This window comes from Neomonachus schauinslandi, chromosome 9 (assembly GCF_002201575.2).
Source record: "Neomonachus schauinslandi chromosome 9, ASM220157v2, whole genome shotgun sequence".
In the NCBI taxonomy this organism is placed as follows: Eukaryota; Metazoa; Chordata; class Mammalia; order Carnivora; family Phocidae; genus Neomonachus; species Neomonachus schauinslandi.
Window position 1 is genome coordinate 97,153,934 of NC_058411.1, and position 26,494 is coordinate 97,180,427.

The following is a 26,494-nucleotide window of genomic DNA, read 5'->3' on the forward strand; positions in this document are numbered from 1 at the left end:
GCCTCTGGGGAACGGGCCCGAGGCACAGAAGGACTAGCAAAGAGAGGGAGGAGGAAGCTCATGAAGGACCCGGGTGATCTTTGGCTCTGTGTGCCAGGGGAAGCCCAAGGTCATCTGTCAAACAAGAAGTGACTTAAGAGCATCTTTACCAGGGCCCAGCATGCCGTGGGGAGTCCCAGTGGTTACCGGATGACAAGGGACTCTGAGTTTTAAGATTATCAAAGTCCTCCCTCCTGGGCAGCTGGCAAGGCCATCCGGGCCCTTCGGGGCTCCGGCGCCGCTCCAGGATCTGGAGAGCAGGAAGGAGAGACGGGTCATTAGCTAAACACAGACGGAGAAGTGGCAGAGGACGTGCTGTGGTTCTTGTCCCTGAGGTGTAGCTTATGGAAATAAGAAAAGCCTGAGCACGTTACAAGGGCACTGTGTGAGCGATAGCTTCTTCAGAGAAATATAATCATTGCAGAACCCGTCCCCGTGGCAGGGAATACCCCCGTGTTCCGTCTAAGCACCTCTGCTGGTGCTTAAAAGAGAGAGGGTCCCTGGAATGAACTTACGGACAGAGCGGACACCGTGAGTGGCAGGTGTCAGTTCACACAAATGTTCTCTCTGGCACAGGCTAAAAACCTCAGACTTGTAGTTGTTTTCTTAAACGGACCCAGGAGCATGTTCTGGAATATGAGCCAACTCGTCAAATTATGTATAAGCTAGTGATTCCTGAGAGTTAGTGAACCTAAGGATCACTAGAAAAGCTTATAAAATGAGAATTCCTGGGCCTCGTTTCCAGTTGTTCTGACTTAGAGGCTCTTGGGTGGTGGCCAGGAATCTGCATTTAAACAAGCCCCTCCACCCTCAGCCAGCACTCCCCGTCCCCAATCCCTGTAGGTGAGGGAGTCCTTGAAGAACTGCTGGAAAACATGGTAACCCATTACACTTTGTTGCAAAGAAATTCTCCCTGCTCTGGGATTCGGTTCTGGCAAACACAGGTTGTGGGAGTGGTCCCCACTCTAGGCCATAGTGGAATCATACGAAAGTTCCTTAATAGGTACCAAGTGTCCTCTTCTAGCACGCTCTCTAAGTCAAGTACACTGTTCCACTTTGGAGAAAAAAAAAAAAAGGACTTAAAATCAGCTGATCCAAGGAAGTACCTGGGCGACCTTTCAAAAAAGTAAAAAAGAACAGCAAAAACAAAAACACCCCCACATTCATTAGAAGACAAAAATATTTGTAAACTGTGTATAAAAGCCCTAAAACACACAAATGGAAAGTAAAACTGCCAGAGGACTGCAGGAATTAGGAGTTATTCATAGCCCTTCTTATAGATGAAGAAACGAGAGGTCAGAAAGACTAAATAATTTGCCAAAGGTCACAGAGCAGAAGATTTGGGATTTGATCCCAGGTTGGTTGAATCCAGCCCCCTTCTATTCTACCCCATTTCCCCAAGCATAAATTATTCTATAAATTTCCTTTAAAAATAAATAGAAAACAATGACAGCTAATATTTACTGGTACATTACTATGAAACAGACCCTGTCCTAAACATGTTACATACATTAGCTTATTATATCTTCAGATCCATGAATTAGATACCTTCATCCCTTATCTAGAGGTAGGCATCTGAGGACTGGAAGGATAAAATAATCACACGTACTGTGAACAAGCCCACACCACCGTTATAGAGGTTGAAATTATGTCTAGCTTCCCGATACGGATCTGACGTATCTTATTTAATCTTGATTGCTTTTAGTGTGACTTGAAGACAGTGCTTGGAATTTCTTACCGAAAAAGTGATTTCCTCTGTTTGTTTGCTTGTTTTACCCCCCTCTGGTTTTTTTAAAGAGGCAAAGTGTGGTGTTGTGACGGCAGTGTTCTTTCAAGTTTTCATTTAGCAAAAGAAGAGGAGTACTTTATTTCCCTTTAAGAGGCTCTCAATAAAGGATTGAAAGAAATTAACTCAAGCTGAATGACATTAAAGCTCTAAAATTCCTAAACTAACATAAGATTCTGTGAGGAGGTCTTTGTTATCATGAGGCTGATTGGATTGATTACTAACGGTTTGGCTCAGTGATTAACTTCGGTTATGATAAGCCACTGGATAGCTTTGCAGATGGAGATTAACCTGGCCTGAATATAGGGGAGAGTAACATAATCTAAGGAGTAGAAAGATGATTTATGAGAAATAGGTATAGGGTAAAACCTAATATTTTACCTAACTCTGGCACATCTTTGCATCCTTTGAATATGAAATTCTTCCACTAGAACTCTGGGATTCCGTGTTTACCAGTCACCGAACATCTGCTGTCCAGTGTGGGTTTGCTCTACGAAGTGTTCGGGGCACAAGGAAATCAAACACACACCAACTTCTCGATATGTCCCATCTGGCATGATTTAGGTTCCTTGGGCTGGGTTTTGGGGGTTTTTTTTGTTTTTTTCCCCCCATCTCTAAAAGGTTTTTCACTTCCAGAAGGGACTGTTAAGGATACACACTGATTTAGCATAAAATCTACAGTTCTGGAGCGTCAATGCCTGTTAAAAGTAGAGCTGTCGGAAACGGCAGAAAAATGAAAACTATCTTTGCTTTTGAGAGGCAAACGGTGACACCTAATCTCCCGTTTTACATCCCAGCAAAACACGTATTAAGCTTTTTGAAAGTGCTGGTCCTTCCTATCAGGCTTGGGAAAGATTCTGAGAACTGAATGGATTTCAGTATTTGTTGATTATCTGCCAGCATCGAGGAACACATTACTCACAAGAGTCCTCACAGCTGGGGTTACTGTCCTCCAAAGGCCCTTCTGTCCCTTGGTCCCCATATCACCACCATTTCATTTTCCCCCAAGACAAGAGGAAGATAGGCCTACATTTCTCCCAGGTGTGAATACGAACAACTGTGGAATTAAGATGTAGAACTATCTTCTTCTTAAATGTTATCTTTGAATGAAGTAGCTTTTCATTTAAACTTAAATACCTTGAACTAATGATATTGTGGTAGTGCTGTATGGTGGCAGGTGGTAGCTACACTTGGGCTGAGCATAGCATAATCATCCCCTTCTAGCTCTGAGATTAAGCTTTTTTCCCCCCCTCAAATGCAGTCCTTCCTCTTTTACGGGGCTAACAAATATTTATAATGCAAGGTGACTACACATCAGATACTACTTGAGGTACTGAGAAGAATGCCTAAGATAGACTCCAAAGAGAATGCCACCCCAAAATCTGCATATACGGCCAGAAAGTAAATAAATTTATAACCTCACTGACAACCATCTATCCAATTTGAGGCAATGAGGACAAGGACAAACTACGAGGATAAGTGATCTGCCTGAAATCTAAAGAAAGAAATCGAAGAATAGTATCAAAATTAACGAAAAGATGCCACAGAGGCTTCTGCTTCTGGTCATAATGGAGTAATGGCCCTGAACTTGTCTTCCCACCGTGAACAACTAGAAAAGTATGTGAAACAGCTTTCTTCAAACTGGCCACCGGGCAGTATGGGACTGTGATCCCAGAGATGAGAGAAACGGATAAGGGAAGACCTTTTTGCCAAAAGACTTCCTTCACTGCAGCATGGGATGGGGAGACCAAAGTAGAACAGGGTGGTCTCCCTAAGTTGATGAAGAAGATCGGAGTTTATAGAGGCTTCAGTGGCTAAAAGGTGAGGGGCTTAGTACCAGAGGGAGAGAATGAGGTCCAGAAATCAGCACGGGGGTCCCTTTGAGTCTCTGGCTGAATGCTAAGCTGGGAATACATGGGGTGAGACTTCACGAGACTGGATAAAGAACAAAGACCAGGTCATCTGTATGCTGATAATCCCCGGAGCTCATACAGGGCTGGGAGACCTTTGAGTTTGGACTGGCCAGAGTGGAAAGACATGCTTAAACACTGGGAGCATTCAGTCGAAGCTTTGGAAGAATCTTCGTAATCTTAGTAAATTTTAATATTTAGTGAAAAATAAACTAGTCCCAACAAAGCTTAAAAGTCAGTGTCAAAAGGGTCAAGCTGTCATGCAAGTGACTTAACCATTTGTCAAAAACAAACAAACCCAGCACTCTTTAAAGAAAGACAACAAAATCCACATGGTAACAATCCGTTCCAAAATTAACAGACATGAAAACCAGCCAAACAACTATATATATATATAAATATAACCAACCAACCAACCATATATATATATATAAACCAACCAACCATATATATGTGTATGCATATATATATAACTAAACTAAATACATATATTTGAAAGAAATGGTTGAAGTTTTCCAAATTTGATGAAAACTATCAACTTACAGATCCAGCTATAAACTCATAGATCTAAAAGTTTTCAATGAACCTCGATTAGGAAAGGAAAAACAAAAAAGAAAGAAAACTACACCAAAGCACACAAGAATCAAATTATTGAAAACTAGTGAAAAGAGAATCTCTCAAAAGCATACAGAGAAAAAAACATTACGTTCAGTAAAACAAAAATAATGACTGCTAAGTTCTCATGAGAGACAGTGCAAGTCAGGAAACAACAGAACGGCATCTTTATAAAGCGTTGAAAGTAAAATAAAGCAAAAATAAAAACTGTCAAATCAGAATTCTGAATTCAGAAAAAAATTAATTCAAAAACGAAAACAAAATAAAGACATTTTCAGACAAAAGCCAAGAGAGTTTGCCTCTCATAACCTGCACTCTAAGAAATGTTCAAGAAAGATGGTAACACAGAGGGAAAACGGTATCCGAAAGACACTTGGGCCTACACCAAAAAAAAGAAGAGGGCCAGAAATGGCAAGTCTGTGAGTAAACACAAAATAACTGTTTTCTCACTCTAAATTTTTTTAAAAGATAGCTTACTTACCAAAAAGAGTAGATAACATACACAGGAGCAAATCAGAGGGCAACAGCATAAGGGATGGGATGAAAAGTGGAAGAATTCTGTTGTGCGGTCATTATATATGAAGTAACAACACTGTTTAATGATAGACTGTGATGGAGATGCGTATTGTAATTACTAAAGCAACCACTTTAAAAAGAGGTAGAGCTAATAATCCAAAACAGAAGATAAAATGGCGTACTCACTTCATCCCAAAAGAAGGCAGAAAAAGGAGGAATGAAGGAACAAAAAAACAGATGGGACAAGTAGAAAATAAAAATCAGGATGGGAGATTTACACCCAGTGATATCAATAATTCTTTAATATTAAACAACAACCAAAAAAAAAGAACCCACCAACACAGGAGAGTATGTACTGCATTACTCGATTTACCTAAAATTCTATAATAGACAAAAATAGAAAAAGGATCAGTGGTTGCCTGGGGCCAAGGGTATTACACACAAAGAGGCATGAAACATCTTTTTAGGGTATGGAAGTGTTCTATATCTTTATTTGGGCAATGATTATATGAGTAATTTTGTGTACATCTGGTATTAGGTATTTTATTGTGCATTATACTTCAATGAAGTCTTTTAAAAAGTTGAAAAAAAAAAAGGCAAGACAAGAGATTTGAACCCAAGCAGCCCAGAAACAAGTGCTTATGTTTTTACCGATTCACTATACCCTTTTTTTTTTTTTAAGATTTATTTATTTGACAGAGAAAGAGAGAGAGAGTGAGAGAGAGAACAAGCAAGGGGAGTGGCAGGCAGAGAGAGGGAGAAGCAGGCTCCCTGCTGAGCAGGAAGCCCGACTAGGGGCTCGATCTCAGCACCCTGGGATCATTACTTGAGCCAAAGACAGATGCTTAACCAACTGAGCCATCCAGGCCCCCTCCCCTTTTTTAAGATTTTATTTATTTGAGAGAGAGAGGGAGAAGGAGGAGAGGGAGAGGGAGAGAGAGAGAAGCAGACTCCCTGCTGAGCAGCAAGCTCAAGCTCACTCCATGTGGGGCTCGATCCCAGGACTCTGGGATCATGACCTGAGGCATGACGAAGGCAGATGCTTCAACGACTGAGCCACCCAGGTGCCCCTTACTATGCTACTTCTTGTCCAGCCTTTAAGATTGGGTCATCCATCAATATAGCTTGCCAATACATGACATTGTAACTTTAAAAACCTATGTAACTGACACATAAATGAAAAGATTTGCATGGTGCTCCTAGATGAGAAGTCAGTCTTGTACAGAAAGCACTCACCCTCAATTTAGTACAGACAGATAATGTAACACCAGTCAAAATTCCAATGAGAGTTTTTGGGAGGAAGGCAAAGTGTTTAGAGAATCAATTTGAAATTTCATCTGAAAGGATGGGCAAGAATAGCTAAAAGGTTTTGAAAAACCAAATAAGAGGGTATCTTGCCTGACATATTGCAACATCTTTTTTTAAAGATTTATTTATTTATTGTAGAGAGAAAAAGAGAGAGAGTGCATTAAGGGCAGGGGGAAAGAGAGAGGGGAAGCAGACTCCCCACTGAGTGGAAAGCCCAAGGTGGGGCTGGATCCCAGGACCCTGAGATCATGACCTGAGCTGAAACCAAGAGTCGGACACTTAACCAACTGAACCACCCAAGAGCCCCTACTGCAACATCTTTTAAACCTAGTAATTGAAGTAATCTGGTACTAGTGAAAGAATAGACAAATAAAATTGTGAGTCCTAAAACAGAAACATGTATATATGGAAATTTATCATACGTTAATGTTGTACTCAAATTAGCTGCAAAAGGATAGAGTAACTGAACACTCACTTATAAAAAAATAAACCTAGTCAACATCACTGATCATCAGGGAAATACAAATCAAAACTACAATGAGATAGCACCTCACACCAGTCAGAATGGTTAAAATCAACAACACAGGAAGCAACAGGTGTTGGCGAGGATGTGGAGAAAGGGGAACCCTCCTACACTGTTGGTAGGGATGCAAGCTGGTGCAGCCACTCTGGAGAACAGTATAAAGGTTCCTTAAAAGGTTAAAAATAGAACTACACTATAAGCCAGCAATTGCACTCCTGGGTATTTACCCACAGAATAAAAAAATACTGATTTGAAGGGAGACATGCACCCTGATGTTTATAGCAGCATTATCCCCAAACTATGGAAACGGCCCAAGTGTTTAATTGAACTATGATACACTGATGCAAGAATATGCTATTCACCTATGAAAATGAATGAAGGGGATCTGTAAGTACTGACATATAAGGAGCTATATCTCATTTTATACATTATGATCCCATTTTTATTAAAAAAATATTATATAGTAGAAAGCCCTTAACTGGCTCAATCTGGACCACTGACTAATTAATTGATTTTTGAGAAAGAGAGCATGTGTGCAAGTGGGGGGAGGGGCAGAGGGAGTGAGAAAATCTTAAGCAGGCTCCATGCCTAGCGTGGAGCCGGACGCGGAGCTCGATCTCACAACCCTGAGATCGTGACCTGAGCCAAAATCAAGAGTCGAATGCTTAACCGAATCACCCAGGCGTCCCACGACTAGTTAATTTAAAAAAAGGTTAAAGCAGGTAAAGATCCTTAAATATTTCATTTTAATTTAAAAAATATGTACATTCATTCTCTAGTCTTTGGATATAGAACCAAGGACTTTTCTTTAATTATGGGTTTACCTTTCCTTTCTGATGAAACCATCCCCCTAAAATACTGTTTAAGATTTCTGGTTTCAGTTTCTTTAAAGTGGAGTGAAGACTTAAAAATATTTGCAAAGTGAGCCAGGTGCACATTCTAGCTAGCTTTATATTGTCCCCCAGGTTCTTATAATTGTCTTGCCCACTGCTCGTTGATTGCAGTTTTTAAGGCATCTAGCCCTTAGCAAATCTTTTCAAAGCACTAGACTTAGTTTAAATAGGAACTATAATTTCCTTTCACGCCCACATTTTGGTTTATATATTTCATTAAAACTGCAAATTACTGTAACAAGTACAACTAGAATAAGAGGTTTGGAAACAAGATTAACTCTTCATAAACATAAAACCCAAGAATCTCTAACTATAAATTAACACTCGGGTTTATTAACCAGTCTCTTATGGAACTTTTTTACCTGAGTCCATTTAACCAAGTATCATTAATTGCATCCATTGATACAGTCAAGCCCTTCCTCGCGGGCAGTCCAGTGTGGGAGTCACTAGCCACATGCGGTGTAGCGACTCACAAAGGGGCTGGTCTGCTTTGACACGTGCTGCAAATGCAAACTACAGGCCAGATTTCAAAAGCTTTGTATTGAAAAGAGAATGCAAAATACTGTGACAATGACTCGTTATACTGATCCTGAGTTGAAATGATAATATTTTGGAAATACTGGATTAAATAAAATATGTTAAAATTAATTTCACTTGTTTTAAAACTTTTTTAACGTGGCTAACAGCAGATTTCAAATTCCAAGTGTTGCTCATTGTATTTCTGTGAGGCAGCACTGTTCTAGATCTGCAAACATCCTTCCTTCGACAGGGAGGTCATCCGTGAAGTTCTACTTGAAACAATGAATCACTTTCTTTTTTATCATCTCTGTTACCTGAATCCAAGACATTGAGAGTAATATTTCAGAATAAATCTTTCTAAGCAGATTTATGACTCTTTATCAAGGGTCAATAAACTATGGCCCATGAGCGAATTTGGCCTGCTGTCTATTTTAGGTATGGCCTGCAAACTAAAAACCGTTTTTGTGGTTTTAAATGATTGGGGGGGCGTGGGGGGAAGAATCAAAAGAAGGTTAGTAATTTGGGATGTGTAAAATTATATGAAATTCAGATTTCAGTCTCTATAAACAAAGCTCGATGGGCCTGTGGCCATGCTCAGCTTGTACGTTACCTACAGCTGCCGCTTCCTGCTTCACAAGGGCAGAGTGGAATGTCGCCGCAGAAACGACAGTACCTGCAAGGTCTCCAATATTTAGTCTCTGGCCTTTTCCCGGAAATGTTTGCTGACCCCCGCTCTTTCTCATCCCTTATGGCTCATGGGCATAGTTAGATGTCAACTGTATCTACAGGATCTGGTGAAATAGTGAGGACAGAGAGCTGTGTTCCCATTTTTATCTCTACTAGAGATCAGTTTGGATTTCCAGCTTCTTAACCTGCTTCTGCCATTAATGTCCTTGACTCAGAAAAGTGTTTAGAACCCCAGCTTCTGGGATAGATTTTGTTTGTTTCTTTTTGCCTCTGGGAAGTGTTCCTTCTATTTCAAAACATAAGAGGGTGTTTTTTTGTTTTCTGGGACAGGTTTTCCACAGATGGCATCCCGAAAAACACTCCAAGATCCGTGCCATCGAAAGGTCAACGCACAACTTGACTTTGACATTCGCGAGTGTTCTAGCTATGACAATATGCCAGCCTCTGAGGGCTTGGGTACTCACTGCTCTTGCGGAGTCCCACCTCTATAGATAACACATTCTCTTTTCTTTCAAACCCTCTCTTCATTTGCAGGACTGTTCCTCAACCCACGGCTTCTCAGGTACCTACCTCCGTTGACCCTGTGAACGCAATCTTGTCTATACCAATGTGAGAAGCTATTGCTGCCCCAGCCGTTGGCCCGTATCCTGGCAAAATATTGATGACTCCCGGCGGAAAGCCAGCCTGACAAAACAGAATTGGAGGAAATGTGGCTTGTGAAAGCTGATGAAGCACATTAAATCGGATATGCTCCAGTAGGCTCCAGCTATAAGGGGAGCGTGAGCCACTCCTAAAGCCGGTTTCCCTTACCTCCTTGATGAGGGCTCCCATGTAGAGCGCGCTGAGCGGGGTTTGTTCTGCCGGCTTGATAACTACTGTATTACCACAGCAAAGAGCCGGAGCAATTTTCCAAGCAAACATCAGCAGGGGGAAGTTCCACTGAAAGGGAAAAACTCAAGGTGGATAAATGAAAAAATATTACTCTATGACTCTGTTTTCAAGCTGTGACTGCTCAGATTTCTCAGACGAGGCCTCTACATAAATCTTGTCTCACCACAGAGTATAGATTTTGGATATTTTAATTACTTCATTAAGAAGAGAAGAGGACTGGCCTTGAAAATCTCCCCTTTTCTCTCCATTCAGCAAAATACTATATCCCAACGCCCCACCCAAAGGAAAGCTCAGGGTGAAAAGGGAGTTTTTGTTTTTTCTTTGTTTTGGTTTGGTTTTTCATTTTTGTCATTTTGTCTGTTTTTAGAATTAGACTTTGGGGGGTGCCTGGGTGACTCAGTCGGTTAAGCGTCTGCCTTCGGCTCAGGTCACGATCCCAGAGTCCTGGGATCGAGCCCCGCATGGGCTCCCTGCTCAGCGGGGAGCCTGCTTCTCCCTCTCCCACTCCCCCTGCTTGTCTTCCCTCTCTCGCTGTGTCTCTGTCGAATAAATAAATAAAATCTTTAAAAAAATAAAATAAAATTAGACTTTGGTTCCAGTAAGTTCCTGTATACGAAAACTTTTTCTTGCATGTGTGATTTTACACCAGCAGCTTCAGACGGGTTTGAGAGAGCTATTCGGTGTGGAAGGGCTGGAAAAGAAAACTCCGGCTGTTAAGTCAACGTGTACTTGAAGAGAGTGCCTTTTCTTCATATACACGTATTGTCACAAAGCACCCGATGATGAAAAAGAATCGCATCGCCTGATGAGTATGCAAAAATTTTCATTTGTCTCCTTTCCGTTGCAAAATAAACGAATGGGAGGCTGAGAAATATAGGGGAGTATCTGATTTTGGGGCCTAAGATGGTTTATTTAAACTGATTCCTAAAAAGGATATTAAGCTTGTACTGTCACAGGCATAGGGATGAACCTTGGTGCTATCAGGTGTCATTGATAATTTCATTAAGAAAGAAAACAGAAATCCTGGTCCCCTGGCTTCAGCCCTTGACCATAATGTGTTTCAGCCTGAAGCATCTCAGCGGCCACCCTTGAAAGATTCTCACTGGCCCTGGCAAGCTTGCAAAAATATACAAGTGTCTTGCCTTCACCAAACACCCAATTTCTTTTCCCCTTGGTTGTTTATAAACTTGGGAGTCCACAGAGATGTTTTAATTCCATCTACAGTATATAAATCTTGGAGTGCGGTAATTGAGCCGGAGCTGGCTGACAAGTGGTTCTTGTGTTGTCAGTGAAAGCTGGAGCTCCGAGCTTGCCTTTGGGGAAGGGCGAGGAGAGCAGGTTTGAGTTCCCGCAATGGAGGTGACAGACCTCACCCCTGGCCCGATCCACGGGGGATTTCCCTAGATGGGTTAGGAGCAGCAGAACTTAAACCCAACTTCTCATTTTCTGTTTCATTCTCTAGTAAATTTCACAGAAACCCACAGCTTGCAGATCACTTAAAAAAAAATACTAATACCTCTCAAAAATCTCTGCCCCCCCCCCCCAAAGCCAAAAATGACTTCCTCCTACATTTTGGAAAGAGAACACTTCTTGTCTCTACTGTAAGAGTTGAATTTGAGCCTCTCCTGAAATCCCTGCCAGAATGATTAGCTAGTACTGTTGGAAAATTCGATGATGTTTTATACAGTGCCAAGGCTGTGTATGAGAGAGAGAGGGGAAAAAAAAAAAAGACAATGTTTAATGTTCCAATCCAAACACTAAGCACTACATCTATTTCCCTTTACAAGACATACAACAGCCCGGCATGGTTTCAATTATGACCGTGACGTTAATTGTACTGCTGTGTCTTCCGTAGAGTCTTCTATCTAGATTCTTGTGAAAAGAAACAGTGGGAAAGAATGGGATTACAAGACCATATAAAACAATATGCCTGGAAAGATGGTGAGTCATAGTTCTAAAAAATAAACAAGCAAATATAACAAAGCATTAATTTTCCATAAGCAGAACAGACATCCATAATCAAGGGCAGGTTATTAATACACTGGGCTTTGCTTTGCTTTGCTTATTTTAATATGAGAATTCCATGGCTTGAGAACTCAACTCCTGGTAACAGAGCCGAAACCCTATTAACCTGTTCAAATAAGCATTTGCGGGGAGGCTGTTAAAGATATGTCAACAACATGAGCTCAGTTTTTTGCCCCCTGTAATGGAAAGCATACCTCGTTGAGGTCCATGTTTTATGTATCTTTAAGAGAACTGATTCAAATGAAAATAAATAGGAGGCGTAAGGAGATTCACTCACCGGGATGATCTGTCCACACACTCCAATGGGTTCATGTCTGGTAAAAGTAAAATAATCTCCATCTGAAAGAAATGCCCACGGTCACTACCAGAGAATTTGGATGAGAGGAAAAAAACGTAGAGAGAGAATTTGGATGAGAGGAAAAAAACGTAGAGAGAGAATTTGGGTGGCGATGGAAAAACCAGAAATAAAGTTGAGAAAACATCCTACTCAGCCGTGTAGGAAAGCTGGCAGAAGAGCTTATCACTAGGCACAGGGTGTCTCCAGATACGGCTCCTGGACACCCAGAGTACTGATGAGGGGCCTCGAAGGTGAAATGAAGGACAAGTTTATGACAGGAGAAGCAGTCTTCTGGGGAGGTGGGGGCAGGGGACTGGTGATGGGAGGAGAGGGGCTGGGAACTGGAAAATTATAAATACTAAATTTTATGTTAAGTGCTAAAATGATACTTCAATGTACCTCAACATTTTAAATAACTTTATGAAGTATTCAAAAAAAACTAAGTAAAATGCTACTGGGTAAATTTTAAATGGTAGGCAACTAGGAAAGGTGAATAGTACAGTAAGATCTTTTTTTAATAACTGAATCTAGGTGTCAAAACACTTTCTGGGCCCTGGGGGAAGAGAGACATGTCCGGGCCTCTTTCAAGAAGGCAAAAGTCCACTTCAAAAAAGATTCTATCAAAACCCCAAAGATTCCACCCTCAAATTAGCCAGGGAAATAAGGACGATTTAATAATCTTATTTTCCTTATAGGAGCAATAGGCATAATAATAATAGGAATAATTACCCAGGAAATCCAAACCAAATTTTTCTTTAGGAAAATACCATTATGTTTATCTGATTTTATTTTTGAATTTTTTTATAGATGCATTATTTATTGAAACAGTCTATTGTTAATGAAAATTTAGATTGTTTCCAGTCTTTTGCTAATGCAAACAATGTTGCAATGAATTATTTCATCTTTATGTACCTGTACACATGTATTTTTGATCACTTCCTTGAGGTGGAGTTGCTGAATGAAAGCATATGTTCATATTAAATAGTAATAAACCTTTTTGACCTGACCTCCCTAGATACTGTTATCAACTTGTACAGCCATCAATGATGTGTGATAGATTCTGTATCAATGCATTATTATTTATTTATTTAAATTTTGTTAGTTAACATATAGTGCGATATTGGTTTCTGGAGTCGAGTTCAGTGATTCATCACTTATGTACAACACCCAGTGCTCATCATAACAAGTGCCCTCTTTACTACCCATCCCCCACCCAGCCCCTCCCCCACCCTCCTCCCTCCATCAACCCTGAGTTTGTTCTCTGTCATTAAGAGTCACTTATGGCTTATTTCCCTGTCTCCTTTTTTCTTTTCCCCCTTCCCATATGTTCATGTTTTGTTTCTTAAATTCCACACATGAGTGCGATCATATGGTATTTGTCTTTCTCTGAGTGGCTTATTTCACTTAGCATAATACTCTCTGGCTCCACCCATGTCATTGCAAATGGCAAGATTTCATTCTTTCTGATGGCTGAATAATATTCCTATATATGATATGATAATATATATATCATGTTTTATCTGAATTATTTTAAATGGCTAACTGAGATAACCAAATAATGGCTTGTTCTTAGCATACGGCATTACAATGCCAATACTGGACAAAGTCTTTGTTTTTCCCCCAACTGCCAACCCTGTGGCCACTTCACTCATACTTGTTTTCTATCTCAAAAGCTGTCCCCAGGGAAAGTGAAGACCTCAGCTAATTCTCCTGAAGAGCACTACTCTTAAGGATGAAGAAGTAGGGACAGGAGGAGTGTTGTAGGTTAGGGGAAGAGAAAGGATGTGATTGTTTATCATTGTCTCTCAACACAACTAAACCCCTCCTCTTTATACACAGAACTGTTTTAATTAAGTTCAAAATCAGGCATTTAAAAATATTTAAAGGTCTCTCTCCCTCCTGGACCTCTTCCCAGAATTCACAACTATCTGTTGCTGGTGCATCTTTTCAAAGAACTTAATGTGATCATACTATTCACAGTCTTCTATATTTTTTCCCACTTTTTTTTTTCAGATACAGCTTACACATTTTTTGAACTGCTGAATGCTATTCCACTGGCTCAGTACTTGAAACTACTATAAACTGTCCCGAGGGACACAGAAATTGCTTTCAGTTTAAGCTATTATAAATAATGCTTTAAACATGATCATTTCACATTATCTTTGCACATCTGTGGAATTTCATGGTCAAAGGGTATGTGCATTTCACATTTTGATAAATACTGCCAAATCATCCTTCAGTAAAATTATACAATTTAGAATTCCAAACAACAACATGATATTTTTTCCCATCCTTTGACACTGGGGCTTTTCAAACATTTTGATTTCAGTCAACCGGACAGGTGGAAAATGACAACTTATTTTGATTTGTGTTTCATTATAGATACATGGTGTGAATATCTTCTCATGTTTACTGGCCATTTTCAATTATTTTCTTCAAATTTATATCTTTTGCCCTCCTGCTGTTGGGTTATTCAACTTTTTAGTCATTTGAAGAACCCTACATACATACATTAAGGAAATTAGGTCTTTGTCACGTGTACTTGCAAAGTCTTTTCCTAATCTGCGCTGCCTGTCTCCAAATTTGTTTTATGACAACGCTTTAAATGGAAGAAATTGGGAAACAGGCAGCATTCAACAACTGTAGGAAGGGAATTATTTTAGCATATATCCCCATTAAAACAAAAGTAGCCCAGTGGAAACTGTCCATAGGATGACAATAAGAAGTCTCAGTAATACTTTAAGAATCAAATCAACTATCTTAGCTTTGTATGCAGACAACTCAAGAATTTTCATAGATACCGTTCTTTTAAAGATTTTTTTTTTTTTATTTGACAGAGAGCAAGACAGTAAGAGAGGGAACACAAGCAGGGGGAGTGGGTAAGGGAGAAGCAGACTTCTTGCTAAGCAGGGAGCCCGATACGGGGCTTGATCCCAGGGAAGGCAGACGCTTAACAACTGAGCCACCTAGGCACCCCTCATAGATACTGTTCTTTACAAAAGTACAAGTTACTGTCCTTTTTCAACTTACAATCTCTGAAAAGGTTGTTTTGTTTTGTTTTGCTTTGTTTTAACTATCAGTACCTTTTACTGCTTCACTTTTTGTGTGTGTGTGTAAGATATAAATGGGATGTCAGGCCCTTCTTCCCGGAAGGTTTTTCATAAGGAGCAATAACCCTAATCAAAAGGTTAGATAGTTTCATTTGCACGGAAATCCTTGCCAACCCAACTGTAACTTGGCTAAGGTGACGGCTCCAGGTGGATCATCATAGACGACAGAATCAGAGTATCATGTCAAGAAGAGGTGCAAACGGGCTGAGAAAAAGATGGGAATCTGGACTAAGACCACCACGGGCATTTACTGTGGCAGCACATGCGGGGAAGCTGGAGGAGTTCAGATGAAGCATGTCCCCCTCTACATTCTAATGGCTCAAGAATTTAGTTGTATTACTTATATAATTTTCAAAGTTCCTGAAGAAATGAAAGAGAAACAAAATGTAGGCAAAATCTTACAAGGCTGACCCCATAAGGAATTGAACTCGACTCTGTAATTGTGTCCCAAGAGAAACTGAGTTATGGGGAACGAAAACTTCCTTGGATGAACTGTCCACAGATTTGACACTTAGCTAAAGGCTGGTATAAAGAACGGACTGAAGAATCTTCTATCTCTACAGCTCCTCTAAGCAGGAAATGAAGAAATAAAGGGTATTTTGGTGCTTGAACTCTTCCCCCAAAGAATGCTGTGTGAAAGAGATAAAGGGGCCCTGACCTTGAGCTCAGTCTGTATTCTCATCTGGTTGGTGAGTGGGAGATGATCCCGGACACCCCGAGTCTGACCAGGGGTGCCAGGCAAACATAGGAGCTATGCCTTCTATGCGTACCCTTGGCTAGGGCTAACGTGGGCACCACAGAGGTCTTTCAAGCTACTCTGACCCCGCTCTGAATCCCACCCAGCTGCTCCGCTAACATTACCCAAAGGCCACCGTCATCATTTTCACCACGTCCAAGTGCATTACTTACTCTGTTACTTAATGATTTGTTAAATCATTTTTTAAAAATATGTGAAGAGCCACTTGTTAGTCTCACCTTAAAAAACTCTATGGAACAACGGGTTTCATGAGCTAGCAATATTTTCTTCAAACCTAATAATTAAAATGAAGAATGTTCACTACTTTACTGTTTAGAATAATCTAGCATGCTCCAGTGCCATGTGGTATGTACTGTGCTTCTCAAACTAAAATGTGTATATGAAGCACCTGGAGAGCTTGTTAAAATGCAGGTTTTGAATCAGTGAGTCTGGGGCAGGACCTGAGAGTCTGCATTTTTCCACGCTCCCAGGCGATCATGGTACTTCTGATCTACAGACCACGCTCTGAGTGGTGAGGTGCAGAGGAACCGGAAGAGCAAAGAGGGTCCCTGGGTATCATGAGGACCTACAGCTGCTTTACAGCTGCTGACTTCCTGTCTATTTTACTGTTTGCCTCTCTGATGACTCTACTGATCTGCCCAAAGGAGTTTAACTGTAGGAGAATCTGCTCAATCTTTTTAATATTTTACAAATGCTAAAATAAGAACAAAAACGTGTCTTTCTATAGAGCTTAACAAACTATTTTCACATTATCTCATTTCAAGCTCAAAACAACTCTATAAAAATATAGGGCAACAGTTATTATCAGTATTTTCTAAGGAGAGAAAAAAATGGCACACAGAGGATAAGTCTAAAGTGACTTAACCTGGTTAAACTGTGCTTCTGGATTTGAATCTGAGTCATCACACTTCAAGTTCATTGCCCTTCGAAATATTATTAAAGACTATTCTGTGACTAGGCTGGATTTAGCTGGATATCACAAACCACAGAATCAGAGTATGATGTCTAGGAGTGCAAAGGGGGGAAAAAATGAAAAAATTATAACCCTTTTGTGAAGAGTGAAGATGATTCTTTGAGGATTTTTTATGTGGACACAGAGAACTCACATAAACTCCAGTATCTAAGAAATAAAGGGAACACTGCAGAGCAATACCTCCTCCCCTCAGATGGGACACCCGGGACTGAGTGCCTCTCTCCTCTTCATGGAAGCAGAGTCAACTCCAAGGGGTAACTGTTACTTCTCTCTCTCTCATATACCATATGCTACATAATGAGTACTTTTCTCTGCCTTACAGCCCATTTTCCCACCTTTTATGTTAATAATGTTCTCTATATATGGCAAGATGACTTAAAGGGTGTTCCCTTCATTTCTCTAGCTTTGTGCTATAGAGTGTTTCAGCTGGATATAGAAAAAAATTTTGGCTCCTGGGTCCTCAGTTGGTTAAGCGTTGGGACTCCTGATTTCAGATCAGGTCATGATCTCAAGGTTGTGAGATTGAGCCCTGTATTGGGCTCCACGCTAGGCATGAAGCCTGCTTAAAATCCTCTCTCTCCCTCTAAAAAGAAAAAAAGAAAGAAAAACAAAAGCGAAAAGAAAAAAATCTCCATCCAAACTCAGATACTCTGTTTTAAGGCTATGATGATCTTAGGTCTTCTTACCAAATATGAGATATTATAGGGAGAGTTCAAACTCAGCAAGGAAGGACTGTATTTGATGAGAATACCAGAAAAATGTTCTGGATTCCAAATTCTGAGCCAACAAGTTAGATCATAACTATGGTGGAGAAAATTAAAAACGAGATGAGATACCAAACCAGAAATACAAAATCACACGTGTAGGAAATTTCTCTCTCAGCCTCTTTTCTCTTTCACTCAAAAAAGTAAAAAATATAGGGTAATAGATATTGCTCTTGAAAGGAGTTTAAGATCCACCCAGAGACAACTTCTCTGATATGTTCTTATATTTGAATTTTTACAACTCATGAAGGATATAAAAATCTTACAATTAAATACATTATATCATGAATCTGGTTAACCTATGGATCAAACTTTATTGACTATGTGTAGATGGAGGCATTTCTAGGATTATACTGAGAAAAGCCTTTGACCCCTAGAAATGAGTAACAGAGTAAGCTTCTTCTGCATTTAGAAAATGTCAAGCCACTGTTCTATGTTCTTTGATGGGAACTTGTCAAACTACACAGGAGAAACAGCAATTATTTAGTTAATTAGCACAATTTCATTATTTGAATTATTCCTTCAGACTTATCCTTACTTCTTAAGGGAGATTTTATCGTTGCTTGAAAGAATTTTTTTTACAGAATTTTTATTCTCATAGGAATATTGGCCATTGGCAGAATCTCTACATGAACTTGAGTATGTTTAAACAATATGTCAATAAAATCAGAAAAATCTAAAATGTGCCAGAAATCGAGGAGAAATTTATCTAACATGGACCTCCAGAAATAGCTTCCAATTACAATCCTAAGAGTATTTCAAGAACTACAGCAAATTTTATATACTCACTAAAAGTGCGTTTATTTAACAGCATAAAAATCTGTAACACAGGGGCGCCTGGGTGGCTCAGTTGGTTGAGCGACTGCCTTCGGCTCAGGTCATGATCCTGGAGTCCCGGGATCGAGTCCCACATCGGGCTCCCTGCTCGGCAGGGGGTCTGCTTCTCTTTCTGACCCTCTTCCCTCTCGTGCTCTCTGTCTCTCATTCTCTCTCTCTCAAATAAATAAATAAAATCTTTAAAAAAAAAAATCTGTAACACAATTCAGTGAAGGGAATCTCTAGTCTGTGTTTCGAGGAGTTAGTAACCCTTGTGATGACCCCAGTATTCAACAATTAGACCAGCTACACTGAGTTATTCCATTATGTCCCCTAGCAAATACCTATGTATTCTGACACTGAACAGACCTCACTGAACATTTACAGCTATTACGATAAACCCTATAAAGGCCTATACAAACACTGAGACTTGATGTTAGTGTATAATGGTGCTTACACTGTTCTTCCCCGGAGTCTGCTAGTAACTTCTCAGAGGTGAGATCACATGTTCCTGAGTCAGGAAGATCTCTCTTAGCTCCACCACTACTCCATCATGTGCTCTTGGAAGAAAGTGACTTCTCGACCTCCGTTTCTTTGTCTGAAAAATGAGTAGACTGGCCTTGGGACCCCTCAGGTCTTTTTTAACCCTAACTTCTCAAAGAGGTGTGAAGCAGACTTCACAACCTCCTGTCACCAGCAATTCAGGTCCTACGAAGGACCCTGGGTTCTCTATAGGTGGGCTGAGCAAACAGCTCCTCACTCTCAGTCTAAGTGAACAAAAGACCTCACCATGCGCACTCTCAGTCAACAACACTAAACCAGATTGAACTCTTGAAGGCAACGCCTTATGATTTGAGTCAATGTCTGCACGTTTTTAGCCTATTTTTTAATTTAAAAGGTAAATCTGAAAGGGGGTGTAGTGGATAAATAATTACACATGATCTGGGTAGACTTTTTAGTCTTTGCTATATGCTAATGTACCATAAGGCCATTTTCATGTCAGAATTCAGCTTAAAGCATGGACATTTTCCCTGCTTACATATCACAAAATCATTAAAATCAACACTTGTTACAGAGAAAAACCTTAAGTCATGCAAATCGATTAACCTCCATTTCTCCCTCAGCAAACTCTAAACAAGCTTGGATCCTTCCTCCATCCCAAGGAGTCTGTGGACACCAAAAGAAGCAGAGGATCTTGATATAGGTTAAAAATAATCAAAATGGGGAAAATAATATTCCCTCTGCAGGGCTGCTATGAGATTAGAGATACTATAATGGGCGCAAAGTGATCAATAAATCACAGTAATGATTATTATTTATCAGCATAATTAAGAGGTGCCATAGTAAAAGGGTCAAAGCGTAGGATTTAGGGTCAGAAAAAATAGCTCCATTGAATAGCATGGCAGGAAATAAAAACCAGTGTTGTCAAGTGAACATCGAGACCCTTGTGAATCACACTGATATTACATGACTCCGTGATCGTGTCTGACGTGGGCCTTATGGGAGAGGGAATGCGGAAGGCTGGGAGAGGCTCTCAATTCAGAGGGAGAAACAGCTGCGCAGCGGAAGGTTCAAAGTGCTCATGCCATAACCTGTCTCTCTTCGTCTCAAATATTCTAAAGGAAGGCTACGGTTCAGGGGAGGGGGAAAGAGCAGGTCCTTGCTCTAAGTAGCGATTATACAATCAAAGTGCTCTCTGTAAAATGCAATTTTGATCAAGGCATTTGTCTATTTAAAAGACTTTAGTGACTCACCACGGCTTTGGAATACAGCCTGTAGCATGCTTTACCAAGCCCCAGAGCCCCACCGGCTTCTCCACCCGGCTATGCCGTCAGACCCATCGCCACATCATACCATCCTCCCTCCGTGCTCTGCACAGGCTACTGTCCCCACCTGTGACGGCCCTCCCTCCATCTTCACTGAATTGCCCTTCAGGGATCATGTTGTACATCCCACTGCCTTCTCCAGGAAGCCTTAATACCCGGTGAGAGGCCTCTCCTACCGCGTCCCATCGCACTTCGTGCTTCCGTATCTGAATAAGCCACGCTATATTGCAATTGCTTGTCCACCTTGTTTTCTTTACTGTTCTTTGACCATCTTACTTACTCACCTTTGTATCTCCAGTGCTTTACACAGGACAGGAAACATAGCAGGTGCTCAAAAACAAAACACAACAAAACAAAAAACCTGTCGAGTGAATGAATGCATGAAGGAAAGAGTGAATAACCGAGAGGCTGAAGTTGATGCCTGGGAGGGGAGATGAAGGAAGAGCTCTTTCCATCACAGGGCAGATCGCCCTCCTCCCTAAATGGGAAGGAGTGAAAGAGACAATAGCATCATTCTTCCTACTCTCTTTGGGTACTAAGCTTGGATGAACCATAGATTGTCCTTCAATGAAAACAAAGTGATCTTATATTTTGAAATTAAAAAAGAAAACTTTCCAGTTTACTTTTTATGGGTGACCAGACAGAACTGTACCTTTCATCCCTGTCTTTCCTCTAGAAGCAACGGTTTGGTATTTGCTGCTTTAGTGTCCAAGCCAACTTTACAGAACACAACTGCCACGAACAATAGGAATCAAAAGTCTACTGATCTAAAAACCTGCAGAGGATTAAAGACTTCACCAGGGTGACTGGCCTCTTCATCTTTTTGTCCTGCTGACCTAGTCTCCATAAGAAGAGAGTCTACGATGGCTTAGGCAGAAAGAGACTTGGGCTTGAATCTCAAGCCTGCCATTTACTAGACATGTAACCGTGTTCAAAATGCTAAACCCTTGCTGTCTCATTTTCTTATCTGTAAAATGGGTACAATACCTTTTAAAACCCAACCTGCTTCACAGGATCACACACAGAATCACACAGGTCCTGTGGGTGAAAGAACATTTTACACAATCAAGTACTATGCAAATATAAACTACATTATTCCTTTACATTATAATTCCAAATGTAAAATTAGGGTATTCCACAAAAAATGTATGTAACACAATAAAGACCGCATCATTAAAGACTAATAACCTTCTTATATTCCAGATTTCAGTGGGAAAAGCCAAGAATGCAGGGACAAAATGAAGCTGATGTTATGTTACGGAGTTACAAATGACAAACGCAAAGGGACTGACTGAACATATCTGAGAATAAATAAGTGAATAATAACGACTCCCCCTTTCCTTGACCTTTGCCTATCCCCCCTCCCCCCGGTTCAGTCCAGCTAGAGTCCCTAAGCACTGAACTAGCCAGAGGGGCAGAGGAGCTGAATTCTCAGTAGCCTACAGGCAAGAGCAACTGTACCTATACCTGGAACAGAGAGGAAAGCTGCCAAGTTCACGTCTGCCTCCAGCCTTCCCTCATCTGTGGGAGGCACCACAGCGAGAGCTCTTCCATCTCAAATCCCCAGCCTCCGAGGAGCACTGCCTAGCCTCCTGACTCTCTGGAGTGTCCCTCACCTGGTATCCCTCTAAATGCACTTTAAGAAAAATTAGGGAAACTAAACATTACTTAGGATTTAAGAGAGTGCCTCACTTTTCTCCTTCACGGGCTGCACACCGGTTTGTGCGTAAAGGTGAGAGAGACTCCCATGACAGCCTTTTCCAAGCCCTGTGCTTCTAACTCCTATGTCAACGTCCTCAGGATCTCCAAAGAGCATCAGATGAAAACAGTGAGGTCTGTGCACCAACCACCCCTTGCCAGATAAAGTAAAATAAGCATCTAACATCAGAGACTCCAGGAAATCTTTATCAAGGTCTTCTCTCCTCTAAGAAAGCAAAAAACACTAAGACATGGTTAGGCCAAACCAAACCTATGTGTCCAGCCTTCTATTTCATCTTATTTCTTAAGATGTTTATAAATCATAAGAAAAGATATTTAAATGCCTAAAACATATTTGTTTTAATAATAGTGAAATGGCGGGGGGGGGGGGGTGCCAAAAAACCCAGGGCCTTTGGTCCTGGTCTTGTTTTATTTACCTTTCTGCACCGACATAGGAGAAGCCAACCTAAAAAGGCTGACACGTGTTCTGTTTTTAGCAAAGCTTTTCATTCTCAGGCCCTCCAACAGGTATGCTCATACCACACAATAACCCTGCTCCGCTCAGGCCATTCCTAAATCCCGCCGGTGATGCTAGAGAGCAGGGCTTCTGTAAAATCCTCAGAGCCAGGACAGCACTAAGAGCCTGACGTTCCCGAGAAGTAGTCTTCTCCATCCTGAGTCTGCTGAACAAGGAAAACCTCTGGATGGCCAGGAAGAACGCCTCTGACTGCAAACCCATTTCCTACAGACTAATGTTGTGCATGCTGCCGTCATTCATGGAGCTAATTTTAAAATAGACCTTTGAAGTCTCACCTCTGTCCCTCCTCTACTCTCACTGCGACTTCTCTTCTTGCCCCATGCCTGAGTGAAGAAGGGTCCCAACAGCCACTCGGCTGGGGCGGGTCTCTGGAACCTCTCCTCACTGCTCAAGGCAGCGAAGCCCCAGCACAGACAGGAGCTGGCAGCTGGTGAGGAGGGCAAACCTCGGGCCCCACCCCAGGTCTCTCCCGGCAGAAACTGCGCTGGAGGAAGATCCCAAGCGATACACACAACATGCATCGAAGTTTGAGAAGCACCGCTCCATGCCGTCCATCAGCACCGCCAGCCAGCCGCCCCTTCTTGGGTAAAGCAACACCTGGCCTAGGAAGGCCCAGCCCTACTTTCCGCTCCTAGCGTGCCCGTGGAGAGCCGGCTGTCTCCGGAGCACAAAGGTAGAGTACCTGGCACAGCACTTTGCAGCCACCAGGAGGCCTCAAGGAACACGCGTTTCCTTTCCTTCCGTCTGTTCACCGCTACCGACATCCTCCTGTCTCCTTCAGCCGCTCCCTTTCGTCTCCTGGTATCTTCCTCCCAGAATCTAAAATGGATCCGCTAGTGCAGTGATTCGCCAGACTCTAACGTCAGAATTTTGGCTCTACAACTTACTTGCCGTCGAATTAGGAAAACTACTTAGCTTCACTAGGGCTCAGTTTCTTCCTCTGTCAATGAGGATGCTAAAACACTGCCTTCCCCATTGGGGTTGCTGTGAAGCCTCAGTCTGGTATTGGTTATCGCTGGCACGCGCTGCGCAGGTCGGGACCTGTCCACTGACGGACTCAGCTTGGACACCTCCCTCCCCTTTACAGGACTACAGCGCTGAAGGCCAAGCCACACGACTCAGCAGCTCGTTGTAACTCTCCCATAGAGGTCTTTGTTTCTGTTGTGGGTTTTGTCCCCTAACCTGGATCTTAAAAGGATGGTTGCTGTTTTTACAGACTGTGAAAGTAATTCATGCTCATTATAGAAAATACAGCCAAGTATAAAAAAGAGAAATAAATTATCCACCAGCTCACCACTAAGAGACAATTGTTAACATTTTAGAGTACTTTCTTCCAAACACATAGATCTCATGTTTCAGGAGGGGAAGGTCCAGGTCTTTAACGCTCGGGGAATTTTCCCTGACTTCCCTACGTCCGACACCTGTCCGCACCCCCAGCACCTGACGGAGCGCAGTGCTGAGCACTTAGCGGCTGACAAGCCCACCTGCGCCTTAGCTGAGTGCTGCATGGATGTGGCTTGCCACTGCACTTATGTGGGGACTGTCCACATACAGAAACAGGGATGCTGTCAGAGTTAGTGATGTGCTCTGTTCGGCTCTTCAGTTCCAGCTGCTGTGAGTGTGCTCCCGTCTGCTCTGTGACTGCCGTTTGTGTTTGATGGTGAAAGTGTGTTTCTGGTGGAGCTTCACGTTTCCCTTTCAACGTACTCGAATTTCACGTACCTACAGGAATGGTCATCCCGTGAATTTTATCAGCCCAGCCTGCGTAATACCGAAGGGTTTTGATGACCCCCTGCAAATCCACGTAAAAAGCTTGCAGGAACGGTTTGCCACCATTTAGGGATTCCATGGTCTGTAGGAAAAGAAATGAAGAGAGCTTTCTAGTGATATACTAAATAATTTCTGGAGCAGAAGAAAAAAAGGAAGAGAGAGGCTATGAATGAATATGAATAATGATGCACACCTGGTCAACTCTGACTTCCCCAATAAATAGATTTTTAGCACCGCCAGTTTAGTTTAGCTTCTAGTAAAGCCACGATGACTACTCATGCGCATGTTCTTGTGCCTGGGTGTCTCCAGGAACCACTACCGCAATAACACATAAACATGACATTTCTTCAACTGATGATAAAGAAATGTTCTGCCTGTCAAACCAGCTTCTGTTATATTAATGATCAGAGCTGCGTGGGGATTTTTTGGAGTCTGAATCCATAAAGAGAAGCGGGGACATGGGGTTTTATGCGACTGACGAGAATATAAAACGTTTTCCACTGCTGCCAAGACCCCTGCTGAGAAATGGAATATCCACAGTGCACAGCGAGTTTATTTATTACCATCAAATAAACAAGATCTCCTCTAGGGAAGCTCACACTTTAACAACTTCAGGGCTGGTTTTTTGTAAATATTTATGTTAACAACCATTACCTATTAATAGGGAAGTATCTGGTCCATTTAATAAAAATAGACATATTGAGCAGTTCTAGATTATAAATGTTACTGTTTGAATGACATATTCTGTAAACTGCTTAAATCTGTAGCAACAACTAAAAAATCCAAATGGACACACTGAAATGAGAAACGAGTATTTCAACTTGAGAAATATCAAAGGTGTTACAAGTTTAACAAATTAAATAAGCAAATACATATGTTTATAATCTCACGTCCTTCTCTATAAGCACATTTTATAACATACTGGTGTAAGAATGACTTGAGTGCTGACAAAAGTAAAATGGAAATATTCTCCATTCGATGACATAAAAATACAATTACTTATGGTGCAATTTACCCACTTTGTGTAGAAGATGGGACTCATTTTAAAAGATCACATTGTTTATCACTGTATATTGGTTCTTCTTTATTAAAGGGAATCAAATTATCTCCCCATACTTTTTAGGATGTTTATATACTCGTGAGATGGGCACTACATTCTCCATGCAGCCAGCACATGGCCAAAGTCTACACAGCACTGAGTGAAGCAGAGTCAATAACCAGAATCTGGGCCACCTATATGGTCCCAATGAGCTGCTGACACCGGCCAAATTCACCTATGTTTATTTTCAATTAATTATGTGTACTTGGATGAGGTATTAACTTTGCTCTCTGGTCAGCAGCTCCTCTATATTCCAGAGGCTATCTCTTGTTAAAACTTACTCCTCCTATGGCTCGGGAGTGTTTAAAAGGAGAAATCTCATTTAGGTGTAAGGGCAAAAAGGAATGGATCACAGTGAGACAGAATGTCAGAAAAAGGATGGCATTTGAATTTTATGACATGAAAATATAACTGCAGAAATGAACTATATCATTATCTAGTACACACTGTTAGTGGAATGTTGTAAATATTGTGTAGATTTCACTCAATGAAACAGACACTTACAGACCATCAATGTGCTCCCCTCCCCCCCCAACCGTTTATGTGCAAGGAACTGTGCTGGGATCACAAAAAAAGAAGTAAAATACAGTTTTCACTCACAAAGAAATTATAATCCAGTGAAAAGATAAGCATCTAGACGGGCATTCCCCCCCAAGTGTTCCGAAGAATTCAGTTTTGCACAATATTGACAGATTAGACAAAAAATAGTGTTGAGGCTTAAGTTTGAGAAAGACTGAACAGGGCTCTTCAGGGTCTCTCATATGCTCGGTGTCTTGGGAATATCTGAGAAGGAGCTACGTCACCATGGAACGCCTTTTTCACAAAACGCGTAAACGCCTCATTGGGAGTTTTCCTTGAAGTACCAAATTAGAAAATGTTTTTATTGAAAAGTAAATGTTACATACGGTCAGAGTTCCGCGATTCATTTGTGTTCCCATCCTGGGAACAGATCCCTGAAGGGGGACGGTTGGAGGGAAGAGCCACGGTGGACGGGACAGTGAGGAAGGACACTCGTGCTCCCCAAGCCCAGAGCAAGCCCAATCGTGTCCTGCTTCTGCGCAGAGGGGAGGATACAGCGTTCGTGATTCGAATGC

General features: G+C 41.4%; 1 protein-coding gene across 2 annotated transcripts in view; it reads right to left on the reverse strand.

The window, feature by feature from the left end:
* ALDH1A2 (aldehyde dehydrogenase 1 family member A2) overlaps window positions 1-26,494 on the reverse strand; it is a 93,083-nt gene that overhangs the window by 26,694 nt on the left and 39,895 nt on the right. Inside the window, exons 4-7 of one of the 2 annotated variants that reach the window (XM_021693859.1) lie at window positions 24,254-24,383; window positions 11,990-12,051; window positions 9,607-9,735; window positions 9,367-9,480 (exon numbers count right to left, since the gene is read on the reverse strand). In XM_021693859.1, the coding sequence (XP_021549534.1) occupies window positions 9,367-9,480; window positions 9,607-9,735; window positions 11,990-12,051; window positions 24,254-24,383 (435 nt within the window). The remainder of the gene's footprint in view (window positions 1-9,366; window positions 9,481-9,606; window positions 9,736-11,989; window positions 12,052-24,253; window positions 24,384-26,494) is intronic. The other variant, XM_021693860.1, reaches the window with a different exon arrangement.